Source organism: Neophocaena asiaeorientalis, unplaced genomic scaffold, assembly GCF_003031525.2.
Source record: "Neophocaena asiaeorientalis asiaeorientalis breed wild unplaced genomic scaffold, Neophocaena_asiaeorientalis_V1.1 scaffold182, whole genome shotgun sequence".
Lineage (NCBI taxonomy): Eukaryota > Metazoa > Chordata > Mammalia > Artiodactyla > Phocoenidae > Neophocaena > Neophocaena asiaeorientalis.
The window spans coordinates 3,722,026-3,737,723 of NW_020174648.1; the positions used below are offsets into that span (position 1 = coordinate 3,722,026).

General features: G+C 41.9%; 1 protein-coding gene across 1 annotated transcript in view; it reads left to right on the forward strand.

Moving 5' to 3' along the window:
* Positions 1-223: 223 nt before the first annotated feature.
* ASTN1 (astrotactin 1) overlaps positions 224-15,698 on the forward strand; it is a 323,825-nt gene continuing 308,350 nt past the window's right edge. The window contains exon 1 of the mRNA XM_024758832.1: positions 224-506. Within this exon, the coding sequence (XP_024614600.1) occupies positions 224-506 (283 nt within the window). The remainder of the gene's footprint in view (positions 507-15,698) is intronic.

Sequence of the window (15,698 nt, forward strand, 5' to 3'; positions counted from 1 at the left end):
CCCCAGATAAGCAGCTCCGGGAAACAAAGAGCGCGGGCTCTCCAGGCATCAGCGCTTAAGCCCTGCACCAGGCTAGCGGCGTCTCATTCCGGGGACCAGAGCTTTCCCGGCTCCACATCTCCTCCCCAACGTCCCCCGCCTCCCGCGCTCGCTCGCTCGCTCCCTCCCGCTCGCTGCCTCCCCCACCTTCGCGGCGCTGGGAGGAAGGCGGCCGGGGCTCAAGATGGCTTTAGCCGGGCTCTGCGCCCTGCTCGCCTGCTGCTGGGGGCCGGCGGCGGTGCTGGCCACGGCCGCGGGCGACGTGGATCCTTCCAAGGAGCTGGAGTGCAAGCTGAAGAGCATCACGGTGTCGGCGCTGCCTTTCCTGCGCGAGAACGACCTGAGTATCATGCACAGCCCCTCGGCCTCCGAGCCCAAGCTCCTCTTCTCGGTACGCAACGACTTCCCGGGAGAAATGGTCGTGGTGGACGACCTGGAGAACACGGAGCTGCCCTACTTCGTGCTGGGTGAGTCCCGGGGGAGGTCGAGGCGCTGGCCCGGCGCCCTCCCCCCCCCCCCGCCCCACTCGGGCTCGCTCTCCACACCCACTCGCCGGCGACCTCCCCTCCCCCACTCCTACCTCCCTGGATCCGCCCCATTCCCAGACCATTCTCCATACCGACTTGCAGACTGGCGCCTCAAAGCTGGGCCTTCCACCTCCCCTCAGCCGCCCTGCCCCAAAGGAACAGGTTGCAGGAGTCTCTCTGAAACCTTTCCCAGCCTTGACCTCCCAGCTTTCATTCAGAAGCACGTTGACAGGGCACGTCTTGGCAGTTCCCAGCTCACCTCCCAGAAGCCCTTTTTCCACTCCCAGGCCAAATGCTCAGCTCTTTGCTTCACACTCCCTGGGCCCCCATCCCCACCCACAGCATCCCCTGGGGGAGTTAGAAATAGGTATCCAGTGCCCACCTAGCCAGGTATGTGCAGGTCAGATTGCACTGGCTGAATCTCCAGTATTCACTCACTGAGAGCTCTTTTTCTGTCACCAGGTTGCTGAAACTCTCTGGCCTTCTTTCAGAACAGAAGTTTCCTACACCCCTGGTGTCCATCCTGGCAAGTCCTACCTCCATGCTTACATGTAACAGATACCTCCTTACAGACACCTCCACATTTCCAATTCCTTGGATGAACAAATCATCCAACTGTAGTCTGTTAACACTGGCATCTTTGTTCTCCAGCTCCCTTAGATAGATAGGCATTCCTGCACAGAGAATAGCCTCCCTGGCCAAGAAGCTCTTCCTTCCTTTGTTTATTTATTTACATCTCTCTCTTGGTATCCCTATTTTAATTTCCTTAGGCCATAAAACTCCTTCAGATACTGGAACTTCTACATCACTTCTAATCCACCCCTCTTTTTTCACTTCCAAGCTGCAAAGATACTGTAGTCCTGCTCCAGCATCTTGCAAAGTACCACAGGTTCATGTGACCTTGTTGTTCAAAATTTCTGTCACTTCTCCATGTGCAGATCCATCTCACCCTGCTGTGCATGCCCACCATGCGATCCATTTCTTTACTGCTGCTATAAATCATTCTTATTTTGCCCAGGAGAGAATTAAAATATAACCACAAGTAAGTTTCTAGATCCAAGAAAAAAAAGTGAAAATGTCCAGGAAGCTGTTTCATCTCTTGACTGCCCGACCAACTAAAGTTCACTTTGTAGGGACATGGCTTCCTGTTGGCCGTATGTAGGTTGAAACCACAAATGGAACGCTATTTCACATCCTCTTCATGCTCTTTCCTTACGAGACATAAAACATTAAGAAGTGGATGAGTAAACCCCCACTCTCCAGCCCCTATGGAAAAACTATTTCAGAAATTGCCTGGTCCTTTGAAAAGTTGGTTCACAGTTCCTGGAGTACAGCTCAGTAGACCCCATTAAGCCCAACCTACAGCCTTGATGGCATTATTCAGTTTTGCGTTAAAAATGTACTAATAACACAATAAAAACTGGGGACTAGCTGGGAATGCTGACATTGTGGATACGCTGTTGATTAAAATGTGTAATTGCTGGGTTATTCAGTGGATGTAAATTTTGTGTTGAAGTCATGCTGATGTGCAAGTACAATCTGTTCATTGTCATGTGTAAGGATGAGTATAGGGAATTATATGTTTCTAAAGAGCCTATTTTGGGCTCTACATGCAGTGTTTACTGTGCATCAAGAGGGACATGTGTGATACATGAAAAAAAAGAAGATTGGACTAACAGGTATTCAAAATTCCAGTTCCTTTTTTGCAGAATCTCAAAGCAGGGCCTAAAGCCATGATGTGGCTACTAGGGTCCAATGTGCACAGCAAAAGCCCAGATGTTAAAGAATGGCTTTTCTGCACCTCAGTGCAAAGCTGCCCACTGCAGCACCCTGCTGGAGTTGCTATGGTAACCTCCTGCAACTTGGCATTTACACGCAGGAGCAGACACACTCTCTCATTACAGGGCCAGATGCATTTGCTCAATGCATTGATTGTCCCCTGCCCTCCCAGTTAATGGGGTATGTTCAGAACCAGAGATGTATTGGTACCTTCCCTTTTGGCCCAGTATTCCCAGGGGGAGTAGGAGTGAATCTCAGCTTGCGTAGCGGGGCAGAGCTGGACAGAAAGAGAAAGGAGTCCAAGTTCATGGAAGTCAAGGGTGGTTGCTTTTGAAGTTAACTTTTGTTGTCCTGGATCCTGTCACTCGTGGCTGACAGTAAGGTCTGTAGTGACTTTGATTTAGAGGTTTCCCTACTCTTACCTCTAGAACCTGGTTTGCTTAATCCACCCCCTAGAGGAATTTGAATCGATCAGTCCTGGGAACTTATTGAGCATTTACTTGCTTGACATTCTTAGGTGCTTTTAGGATACAGAAGTTAAAAAAAAATAAAAGGCTTCTGCCCTCAGAGCTGTGAGTAATAACACCTGATTGTGTGGCAAGGTTGTCAAGGGCTGTAGGAATGTGGAGGAAGGAGATAACTTGCATAGCAAGAGCAGACTCCATGGAAGATATGGGCTTGACTAGGGGCCTTGACCAAAATCAGATCCTTTTGTCTCCAGGGTCAAGTCCTATACCTCAGTGAGGCAAACAAGTGTCTTCTCCTTCTGACTATAGCCTTCTGCAGCCTCTTATCTCTACAAGCCTGCCATGGCTTTCAGGGCTCTTTCAAGACTTTGCACATGCTCTTCCCTCTGCCTAGAATGGTCTTCCCCACTCCTCCACTTGGCAGCCATTCATTCTTCCTTCTATACCCTGCACACATAGGCGCCTCTCTATGAAGCCTTCCCTACCCCCACCAAAGTAGTTTGAGTTCATTCATCCCTCTTCAGTGCTCTTTGCATGGATTAAAAAAAATAAACACACACACACACAAATGAACAAAATCAAAGATAGGTTAGATTTGGCTTGGCCTAGGAAGGGTGAAGCCATTTGAGGTCATGGAAAGGATGAGCCAAGTATGGTAGTAGGAATGAATGTGGGACTAGCATGCATATGGCACAGTACAGAGATTTGCCTGGTGGTCTGAGAGTACAGAGGACTCTGCCTGGCTCTGTAGGGTGGGACATGGCTCACCACTTAAAAGCCAAGCAGGGGGACGGCTGACTTGACAGAGAAAGCACCGAAGCCTGACTTGTAGAGGCTATCTCAGCCTTCGAAATTGTTGTCAATTTTGCTTGTAGGGTAACTCTGAGGGGCAGTGGAGGGGGTGGCGTTATCTCCTGTTCTCTGAAGTAGGATTTGCAAATTCTGCTGCAAGGGCCGTATGTAACTTTCAGATGTGTTTTGTTTGGCTACACACAGTTTTGAATTTCAATGTTCTTAGTCGCGTCATGCCATCTCTAGATTGCCATACTTCCTATGAATATTGATTGTACTATGGCTGAACCTCTTCTTTATGGTTCTTATCTGGTACCTCTTAGCCAGGTAATCTAAACCCCTGTTTTCAGAAGTGTTGTAAAACTTTCTATAATATGGGAAAATAACTGCAATTCCTAACTCAAAATACTTAGATACGTAGGCCTTATTACCCTCTCAGGAGAATATAAAATTTTGCTGTGCAAGGTGCTATTTAAGGTGTCTGGAGCAGGCCAGTGTGGTGGTTAAAAGAACAGGCTTTGAAGACAGATCTGGTATCAACTCCAGACTTTCCACTTATTCCAACAGTGGAGAAAAGTAAGGATGGAGAGGTTAAGTAACTTACTGAGGGTTACATAGCTGACGATTGATGGATCTGTAACTTGAACTCAGGTTAATATGACATTTAAGTCTTTCTCTTATTTGCTATTTCATAGGCCTTAAAAGTTTTCAAAATCTGTTATTTTTCATGGTTGAATAAAAGGAGCCCTGGCAATGGTTAGAATAGGGAAAACACACTCAGTTTGCATAAAGGAGTCCTTTTTGGTTTCTATGTAAACACCTTTTGAACACCCTTGTCCATCAAGTGATTTCTCACATACGCCTTAATACAGAAGAGGATGAACTTCACAAGGAATATTTACCTAAGTAGGTATACTTACCTAAGCAGAATTGGGGAATTCTTATTTCATTCATAGTTTCCAGGTCTGGGTAGCCATGTGTTATGGTGTGTTATGGCACCCACAGCCATGATGAACAAAGTAGGGTATATGGGGATCAAGATAACATGTTCAGTGCTCTTCTGAGAAGGGCCCCACAGAAATGCAAACTGGGAAGCCCAGACAGCAGGTTCTGCTGTGAAATGGAGCCATCCGGAAGGCACTGTGGTTTCAGCTTCTTGACGAAGTCCACTGAAGTTTGTATCAGGTGATCTTATGCATAGAATTCACTGTCAGAGCCCAGTGGCACTGCTTGAATAGCAGTTACTGAGCTTTTTGATTGGCTTCAAATATAACATTAGACATAGTTTTCTACTTACCATTGAGCTTGGCCTAATAGGAAGCATCCTAGTTTTTTTCCCCACATATCCCTCCATCTCCCCATTCAAGAAGAAACTTTAAAATTTGTTTGTTTTCCTTCCTTTTGCTCTTTGCTACAGTGAGCTGCCTAGGTTAACAGCAAACAAATTCACATAGAGTGGCAGCCCCATCCAAGACATGGGAGGATGATTAGTAGGAACCTTAAGGTAGGGTCTTCAGCACTTATATAACTCTTACTAGCAGAATGCACTAATTTATAGTATTGAGAGGGTTGTTATTTACTATTTCTCTACAGAACTGTAGATTTTACATCAAAGGAATTTTAAATGCAAGAGTGATGAATTTTACATTTCAAATGCTCTTCTAGATATATTGATATGGTTTGAAGTTTTTGAAGGAAAAGTAAAATACAAGCTTAATTTCTTTATATATATTTGGAGGCAAGATTGAGGTCTTGATTTACAGAATATATATACACACACATATATGTGTATTTTTTTCTTTGTTTCTTTTTTTTTTTTTTTGTGGTACGCGGGCCTCTCACTGTTGTGGCCTCTCCCGTTGCGGAGCACAGGCTCCAGACGCGCAGGCTCAGTGGCCATGGCTCACGGGCCCAGCCGCTCCGCGGCATGTGGGATCTTCCTGGACCGGGGCACGAACCCGCGTCCCCTCATCGGCAGGTGGACTCTCAACCACTGCGCCACCAGGGAAGCCCTGTTTATTTTTAAGGAATGTAATTAAACCTAAAGTCTAGTAGTTTCTCAGATTAAGCCCAGTTTACGAACAGAACGTGGCACCTTTTCAGCAGGGATATGCCAAGACTTTCTTCACTTTTATACCAAGTTCACATACGTGCAAACAGATGTATTTTGCTCAAAAAAGCTCTATTTTGAGCAAGTTAATCTCCCAGGATAAGTTTAGGCCTATGGTGATTTTTAACATACCACAATTTGGCATCTATCGCCATTTTTTATTATAAATATGAAATAGTTAATATTTTATTTTTTAATCATATACACTTTAAATACTGAGAGAAAAAAACAAAGTGCCTCTATTGATCTCCTAGTTTCCAAGGAGCAAAATTTGGAAAACTTAACTTCTTGCTGATGGCAATGTAAACCGACATGATGACTTCTGTAAAACAATTTGATATTATATAGTAAAGTTGAAAATATACATGCTTTATCACCAAGCAATTCCACTTCTAAGTATTTATTATATAGGAATTCTTACATCTATACACAAGAATATTTGTAGCAGCATGGTAGTAGCAAAACCTGGAAGCAACCCAACATCTTAATAGGAGGCTAGAAGTATACAGGTGTTATAGTTACCCAATGGAGTATTATCCAGCCATGAAAATAAATGAGTTGCAGCTACATATACCAACATGGGTAAACCTCACAAATATATCATAAGTGAAAATAAGCAACTAACTTAAAAATACAAATGATATAATTTCATTTATATAAAATTCAAAATAACGACATATTGTTTAACGATACTTACCGATGTACAATTTGTATGAAAAGCAAGGAAACAGAAAAACACAAAGGATGGGTGTTACCTCCTGTGCAAATATAAGATGATGTGAAGGAGGAGGGAAAAAAGAGGGCTTCAGACATTCTGGCAGTTCTTGATTTTTGTTTTTCTTCCTTTTTAAAAAAAGTAAACTTAATTTTTATAACAGTTTTAGATTTAGAGAAAAATTGTGAAGATAGTACAGAGAGTTCCCATATACCCTGCACCCAGTTTCAACTGTTATTAACATCTTACATTAGTATGATACATTTATTACATATAAAGAACCAATACTGACACATTACTATTAACTGACGTCTATACTTTATTCAGGTTTACTTAGTTTTTACCCAGTATCCTCTTTCTGTCCGAAGATCCTACCGGAATCCTATGTTACATTTAGTCATCACATCTCCTTAGGCACCTCTTGACTGTGAGAGTTTCTCAGACTTGTTCTTTTGTGTGTGTGTATGTGTGTGTGATACGCGGGCCTCTCACTGTTGTGGCCTCTCCCGTTGCGGAGCACAGGCTCCGTACGTGCAGGCCCAGCGGCCATGGCTCACGGGCCCAGCTGCTCTGCGGCATGTGGGATCTTCCAGGACCAGGGCACGAACCCGTGTCCCCTGCATCGGCAGGCGGACTCTCAACCACTGCGCCACCAGGGAAGCTCTCAGACTTGTTCTTGATGACCTTGACAGTTTTGAGGGGTACTTGTCAGGTCGTCTGTAGAATGTCCGTCAATTTCGATTCTTTTTTTCTTCATTCTTTTTCTTTTTAAAATATCTTTACTGGGGTATAATTGCTTTACAATGTTGTGTTAGTTTCTGCTGTATAACAAAGTGAGTCAGCTATATGTATAAATATATCCCCATATCCCCTCCCTCTTACAACCTGTGTCCTCAAGTCCATTCTCTATGTCTGCGTCTTTTTTCCTGTCCTGCCCCTAGGTTCTTCAGAATGATTTTTTAGATTCCATACATATGTGTTAGCATACAGTACTTGTACTCTGTTGTATACTCTTGCCTCCTTATCAAAAATAAGCTGACCATATGTGCCTGGGTTTCTCTCTGGGCTTTCTATCCTGTTCCATTGATCTATATTTCTGTTTTTGTGCCAGTACCATACTGTCTTGATTACTGTAGCTTTGTAGTATAGTCTGAAGTCAGGGAGCCTGATTCCTCCAGCTCCATTTTTCTTTCTCAAGATTGCTTTGGCTATTTGGGGTCTTTTGTGTTTCTATACAAATTGTTAAGTTTTTTGTTCTAGTTCTGTAAAAAGTGCCAGTGGTAGTTTGATAGGGATTGCATTGAATCTGTAGATTGTTTTGGGTAGTAGAGTCATTTTCACAATGTTGATTCTTCCAATCCAAGAACAGATTTTTCATCATTAGTGGATAGGCGTGCAAGAGATTTCTGTGCATTAATTTTGTACCCTGCTACTTTACCAAATTCATTGATTAGCTCTAGTAATTTTCTGGTAGCATCTTTAGGATTCCCTATGTGTAGTGTCCTGTCATCTGCAAACAGTGACAGCTTTCCTTCTTCTTTTCCAATTTGGATTCCTTTTATTTCTTTTTCTTCTCTGATTGCTGTGGCTAAAACTTCCAAAACTCTGTTGAATAATAGTGGTGAGAGTGGGCAACCTTGTCTTGTTCCTGATCTTAGTGGAAATGGTTTCAGTTTTTCACCATTGAGAATGATGTTGGCTGTGGATTTCTCATATATGGCCTTTATTATGTTGAGGTAGTTTCCCTCTTTGCCTACTTTCTGGAGAGTTTTTATCATAATTGGGTGTTGAATTTTATCAAGCTTTTTCTACATCTCCTGAGATTATCATATGGTTTTTCTCCTTCAGTTTGTTAATATGGTATATCACATTGATTGATTTTTGCATATTGACGAATCCTTACACTCCTGGGATAAGCCCCACTTGGTCATGGTGTATGATCCTTTTAATGTGCTGTTGGATTCTGTTTGCTAATATTTTGTTGAGGATTTTTGCATCTATGTTCATCAGTGATATTGCCCTGTAGTTTTTTCTTTTTCTGCGGTACGCGGGCCTCTCACTGTTGTGGCCTCCTCCGTTGTAGAGCACAGGCTCCGCACGCGCAGGCTCAGCGACCATGGCTTACGGGCCCAGCCGCTCCGCGGCATGTGGGATCTTCCCGGACCGGGGCACGAACCCGTGTCCCCTGCATCGGCAGACGGACTCTCAACCACTGCGCCACCAGGGAAGCCCTGTAGTTTTCTTTTTTTGTGACATCTTCATCTCGATTTGATATCAGGTTGATGGTGGCCTCGTAGAATGAGTTTGGGAGTGTTTCTCCCTCTGCTATATTTTTGAAGAGTTTGAGAAGGATAGGTGTTAGCTCTTCTCTAAATGATGGTGTTCGCCTGTGAAGCCATCTGGTCCTGGGCTTTTGTTTTTGGAAGATTTTTAATCACAGTTTCAATTTCAGTGCTTGTGATTGTTCTGTTTATATTTTCTGTTTCTTCCTGGTTCAGTCTCAGAAGGTTGTGCTTTTCTAAGCATTTGTCCATTTCTTCCAGGTTGTCCATTTTATTGGTATATAGTTGCTTGTAATAATCTCTCATGATCCTTTGTATTTCTGCAATGTCAGTTGTTACTTCTCCTTTTCATTTCTAATTCTGTTGATTTGAATATTCTCCCTTTTTTTCTTGATGAGTCTGGCTAATGGTTTATCAATTTTGTTTATCTTCTCAAAGAACCAGCTTTTAGTTTTATTGACCTTTGCTATTGTTTTCTTCATTTCTTTTTTGCTGACCTCTGATCTGATGTTAATGCTTTCCTTCTGCTAACTTTGGGTTTTTTTGTTCTTCTTTCTCTAATTGCTTTAGGTGTAAGCTTAGGTTGTTTATGTGAGATTTTCCTTGTTTCTTGAGGTGGGATTGTATTGCTCTAAACTTCCCACTTAGAACTGCTTTTGCTGCATCCCATATGTTTTTGGCCAACGTGTTTCATTGCCATTTGTTTCTAGGTATTTTTTGATTTCCTCTTTGATTTTTTCAGTGATCTCCTGGTTATTTAGTAGCATATTGTTTAGCCTCCTTTTGTTTGTATTTTTTACAGTTTTCTTCCTGTAATTAATATCTCGTCTCATAGCGTTGTTGTCAGAAAAGGTGCTTGATATGATATCAATTTTCTTAAATTTACGAAGGCTTGATTTGTGACCCAAGATATGTTATATATTGGAGAATGTTGCGTGAGCACTTGAGAAGAAAGTGTATTCTGTTGTTTTGGGATGGAATGTCCTATAAATATCAATTAAGTCCATCTTGTCTAATGTGTCATTTAAAGCTTGAGTTTCATAATTTATTTTAATTTTGGTTCATCTGGCCATTGGTGAAAGTGGGGTGTTAAAGTCCCGTAATATTTTTGTGTTACTTTCAGTTTCCCCTTTTATGGCTGTTAGCATTTGTCTTTCTTATTGAGGTGCTCCTCTGTTGGGTGCGTAAGTATTTACAATTGTTATATCTTCTTTTTGGATCGATCCCTTGATCATTATGTAGTGTCCTTCTTTGTATCTTGTAATAGTCTTTATTTTAGAGTTTATTTTGTCTCATATGAGAATTGCTACTACAGCTCTCTTTTGATTTTCATTTGCATGGAATATCTTTTTTCCATCCCCTCACTTTCAGTCTGTATGTGTCCCTAGGTCTGAAGTGGGTCTCTTGTAGACAGCATATATATGGGTCTTCTTTTTGTGTCCATTTTGCCAGTGTATGACTTTTGGTTGGAGCATTTAATCCATTTACATTTAAGGTAATTATCAATATTTATGTTCCTATTACCATTTTCTTAATTGTTTTGGGTTTGTATTGTAGGTCTTTTCCTTCTCTTGTGTTTCCTGCCTAGAGAAGTTCCTTTAGCATTTGTTGTAAAGCTGGTTTGATGGTGCTGAATTCTCTCAGTTTTTGGTTGTCTGTAAAGGTTTTAATTTCTCTGTCAAATCTGAATGAGATCCTTGCTGGGGATAGTCATCTTGGTTGTAAGTTTTTCCCTTTCATCACTTTAAATATGTCCTGCCACTCCCTTCTGGCTTGCAGTTTCTGCTGAAAGATCAGCTGTTAACCTTATGGGGATCCCCTTGTATATTATCTGTTGCTTTTCCCTTGCTGCTTTTAGTATTTTTTCTTTGTATTTAATTTTTGATAGTTTGATTAACATGTGTCTTGGCATGTTTTTCCTTGGATTTATCCTGTATGGGACTCTCTGTACTTCCTGGACTTGATTGACTATTTCCTTTCCCATATTAGGGAATTTTTCAACTGTAATCTCTTCAAATATTTTCAGACCCTTTCTTCTTCTCTTCTTCTTCTGGGACCCTTATAATTCGAATGTTGGTACATTTAATGTTGTCCCAGAGGTCTCTGAGGCTGTCCTCAATTCTTTTCATTCTTTTTTCTTTATTCTGCTCTGTGGTAATTATTTCCACTATTTTATCTTCCAGGTCACTTATCCATTCTTCTGCCTCAGTTATTCTGCTATTGATTCCTTCTAGAGAATTTTTAATTTCATTTATTGTGTTGTTCATCATTGTTTGTTTGCTCTTTTCTTCTAGGTCCTTGTTAAACGTTCCTTGTATTTTCTCCATTCTAGTTCCATGATTTTGTATCATCTTTACTCTCATTACTCTGAATTCTTTCTCAGGTAGGCTGCCTATTTCCTTTACATTTGTTTGGCCTGGTGGGTTTTTACCTTGCTCCTTCATCTGCTGCATATTTCTCTGTCTTCTGATTTTGCTTATCTTACTGTGTTTGGGGTCTCCATTTGCAGGTTGCAGGTTTGTAGTTCCCGTTGTTTTTCGTGTCTGCCCCCAGGGGGTAAGGTTGGTTCAGTGGGTTGTGTAGGCTTCCTGGTCGAGTGCACTGGTGCCTGTGTTCTGATGGATGAGGCTGGATCTTGTCTTTCTGGTGGTCAGGACTTTGGCTGGTGGTGTGTTTTTGGGGGTCTGTGAACTTATTATGATTTTAGCCTGCGTCTCTGCTAATGGGTGGGGTTGTGTTCCTGTCTTCCTAGGTGTTTTGCATGAGGCATGCAGCACTGGATCTTTTTGGCCGTTGGGTGGAGGTGGGTCTTTGCGTTGAGATGGAGATTTCTGGGAGAGCTCTCGCCGATTGATGTTACATGGGGCTGGGAGGTCTTTGGTGGTCCAATATCCTGAACTTGCCTCTCCCACTTCAGATGCTTAGGCCTGACATCAGGCCAGAGCACCAAGACCCTGTCAGCCATACATCTCAGAAGAAAAGGGTGAAAATAAGAAGGAAAAAAAATTAAAGAAATAATAAATAAAAAAATTAAATTATTATCATAAAAAATAATAATATTAAAAAAAAAGAGCAACCAAATCAATAAACAAATCCACCAATGATAAGAAGCCCTAAAAACTAAGCTAAGATAAACATAAAAATCCGAAACAAATCAGTAGCATTCGGCAAACCCCAAGTCGACAGTTGCTCCCAAAGTCCACCGCCTCAATTTCGGGACAATATGTTGTCTATTCAGGTATTCCAAGACGCAGTGTACATCAAGTTGATTGTGGGGATTTAATCCACTGCTCCTGAGTCTGCAGGGAGAAATTTCCCTTTCTCTTCTTTGTTCTCACAGCTCCTGGGGTTCAGCTTTGGGTTTGGCCCCACCTCTGCATGTAGGTCGCCCTCAGGCATCTTTTCCCCACTCAGACAAGAGGCGGTTCAAGCAGTGGCTCTTTAGGGGTCTCTTGTTCCCTCAGGTCGTGGGGTGGGAGGGGTACTGTAGTCATAACTGGAATGCGGGGTGAGCCTGCGGTGGCAGAGGTTGGCGTGACGTTGCAACTGCCTGAGGCATGCTGTGTGTTCTCCCAGGGAAGTTGTCCCTGGATCACGCGCCCCTGGCAGTGGCGGGCTGCACAGGCTCCTGGAGGGGAGCGAGGGTGTTTGGATAGTGACCTGTGCTTGCACACAGGATTCTTGGTGGCTGCAGCAGCGTTGGATTTTCTTGCCCGTTTCTGGGGTCCGTGCTGATAGCCGTGCAGCAGCGTTAGATTTTCACGCACTTCTCTGGGGTCCGTGCTGAGACGGGCTCATGCCCGTCTCTGGAGCTCATTTAGGCAGTGCTCTGCTTTCTGTGGGCAGACGGGGAAGGAATCCCCTCTCCTCACGCACCCCAGAACAATGGTCTGTTGCCTCTTCGGCAAGTCCAGACTTTTTCCCGGACTCCCTCCTGGCTAGCTGTGGCACACTAGCCCCCTCAGGCTATCTTCACACAGTGAACCCCAGTCCTCTCCCTGGGATCTGACCTCCGAAGCCCACGCCTCATTTCCCAGCCCCCACCTGCCCCAGTGGGTGAGCAGACAAGTGTCTCAGGCTGGTGAGTGCTGGTCGGCACTGATCCTCTGTGCGGGAAGCTCTCCGTCTTGCCCTCTGCAGCCCTGTTGCTGTGTTCTCCTCCGTAGCTCCGAAACTTCCCCCCCTCCACCCCCCATCTCCGCCTGTGAAGGGGCTTCCTAGTGAGTGGAACCTTTTCCTCCTTCACAGCTCCCACCTAGAGGTGCAAGTCCCATCCCTATTCTTCTGTTTCTTTTTTTTCTTTTTGCCCTACCCAGGTACATGGGTATTTTCTTGCCTTTGGGGAAGTCTGAGGTCTTCTATCAGCGTTCAGTAGGTGTTCTGTAGGAGTTGTTCCACTTGTAGATGTATCTTTGATGTATTTGTGGGGAGGAAATTTATCTGCACATCTTACTCCTCTGCCATCTTGAAGGTCCCCCTTCCACTCATTTTCTTAGATACTTAGTTACTTTGTAAAGATAGTTACTTAGGTCAGCATCTTTACCGCCCTCACCCCCTAGTAAAGTTGCATCATGTATTTAAGATACAGTTAGTGTTTTGTCACTTTCTGCATTCCATCGTGGAATCACCCAGCCTCTTAAATGTTTTCTTTTCTCTTAGTTTGTAAACTTCAATGTTGGCTCTTTGTGCTCTAAAGTTTTATGGGTTTTTAACAAATATACACTGTCATATATCCAAAATTATATTATCATACAAAATAGTTTTACTGCCCTACAAAATTCTTCACTCTTTGCCTATGCCTATTCAACCCTTTCTTCATTACTCCAAACTCTGGCAACCGCTGAGCTTTTACTCTCACTATTGTTTTGCCTCTTACAGAATGTCATGTAGTTGGAATTACACAGTATGTGGCCTTTTCAGACTTGCCGCATTCACTTAGCATTATGCATTTAAGATTCATTCATATGTTTTTTTATGGCTTGTCAGCTCATTTGTTTTAGTGCTGAATAATATTATATGGTGTGGATGTACCACAGTTTATCCATTTACCTATTGAAAGACATATCGGTTGCTTCCAGTTTTTAAGAATTAAGAATAATAGTGCTATAAATATTAGCATATGCCTTCTTTGTGTGCTGGCTTTTTTGTTATGTTTTGTTTTTGGAATCTCAATGGAGAGGTTTCAGTTAATCATACACCTGAATCCAAAATATATTTTATCATAGGTCTGTGAAAGCCTTCCTCCTTCCAGTGGCTCACTTGTTTGTTTCTCTTTATCCTTACCTCCAATTTCCAGCTGCCCTTCCTCACAGGCCAACACTCTAATTTTTTCAATATGTATCTTTTTTTAAACATGTTCTTGTGAAATGTGAATAGTTTTTTGTGTACTCGTGTTATTGTTACTTTAACTAAATGGTGATGTGATATAATGACATTCTGATTCTTACTGTTTTCAGCCAGCACTCTATTTTAAGATCCACTCATGTTACCATGTGTGAATATAACCCGACACTGTACTGTCCAATTAAATTTCTGCAGTAATGATAATGTCCTATATTTGCCTTATTCAGTATAGTAGTCCCTACCCACATGTGGCTCTTTTGCACTTGAAATTTTGCTAGTGCTTCTAAGGAACCAAATTTTTTCTTAAAAAAATATTAAATAATTAACGTTGAAATAACCTCATGTGGCTAGTGGTTATGATGTTGAAAGTGCATATATAGGACATTTCCACCATTGCAGAAAGGATGACTGGACAGAGAAGGTCTAGCATTCCATGTTGGGCGTCTTCCCCATTTTACCAATCCATTCAGTGATGTATGCCTAGATTGCCTCCAGCTCCACATCCCTATAAATAATGCTGCGATAACCATTTTTATACATATTTCCTCAAGGATCATTGTGAAAGTTTCTCTGGGATATACAGCAGGAGTAGAATTGCTGGTTCATAAAGATTATGTACACTTAATTTGACTAAATACCATCAGATTGTGCTCAGAATGGCTGCCCCGGTGTACACTCTCATCAGTGGTATTTGAGAGTTCCTGTATCCCCATTGTCCGGTGTTCTCATTTTTGTCAATCCACTACATGTAAAGTGATATCTCATTGTGTGATTTCACTCTGCATTTTTAGCAGCACTTTAAAACACTAAGGCACTTATCCCCTTGATTGTAATATGAATGATGAAGCATTTGTTTTCCTCAGATGGATGTATGTCTTTTGATTTCACCTGTATTTTTGTTTGGTTGGTTGGTTGGCTGGTTGGTTTTCCAGAAGCTTTTAGATTTTATGTATTTTAATTATTAATTATTTATTTTTGGCTTCTACACCTTAAGTCTTAGGGGAAGTTCTTCCTCCCTTTAGAGAAGTTTTTCCTCACTTTAGGATTATAAAAGGATTTATTACTTTCTGTTCTCATACTCTAGTGGTTTCATTTGTTGCATTTAAATATTTGGTATATTTTGAACTTATTCTGGTGTACACTATGAGATATAACACCTTATCCAGATGTACTGTATGAAGTGCCAACTTTAGCTCCTCAGATAGTTACTCAGATGTCTCAGTGTCATTTATTAAGTAGTTTGTGCCTTCCCCTCAGACTTGAGGCATCACCTTCTTCTTATAGTAAATTCTTTAATATAGTTAAGTTTATCTGAACTTCTGTTCTATTACTACATATAGCTGTTTATGTGCCTACCGTATTGTTTTAATTATTGAAGCTCTGTAGATGTTTCAGTATTTGGTAGGAGTAGTCACTTTTGCTACTATTCTTTTTCAGAATTCTCCTAAGCATTCTTCTTCTTCTTTTTTAAATATAAACTTTCAAAGAAGCTTGTCTAGTTCTAAATATATATATGTATATACACACACACATATATATGTATATACATATAAAACATCAAGAAAAACAAACACTAGTAATTTTTTGGCTTGAAATCCCATTAAATTAACTAAGGGGGAATTAATTAAATCCTTATAATGTTAA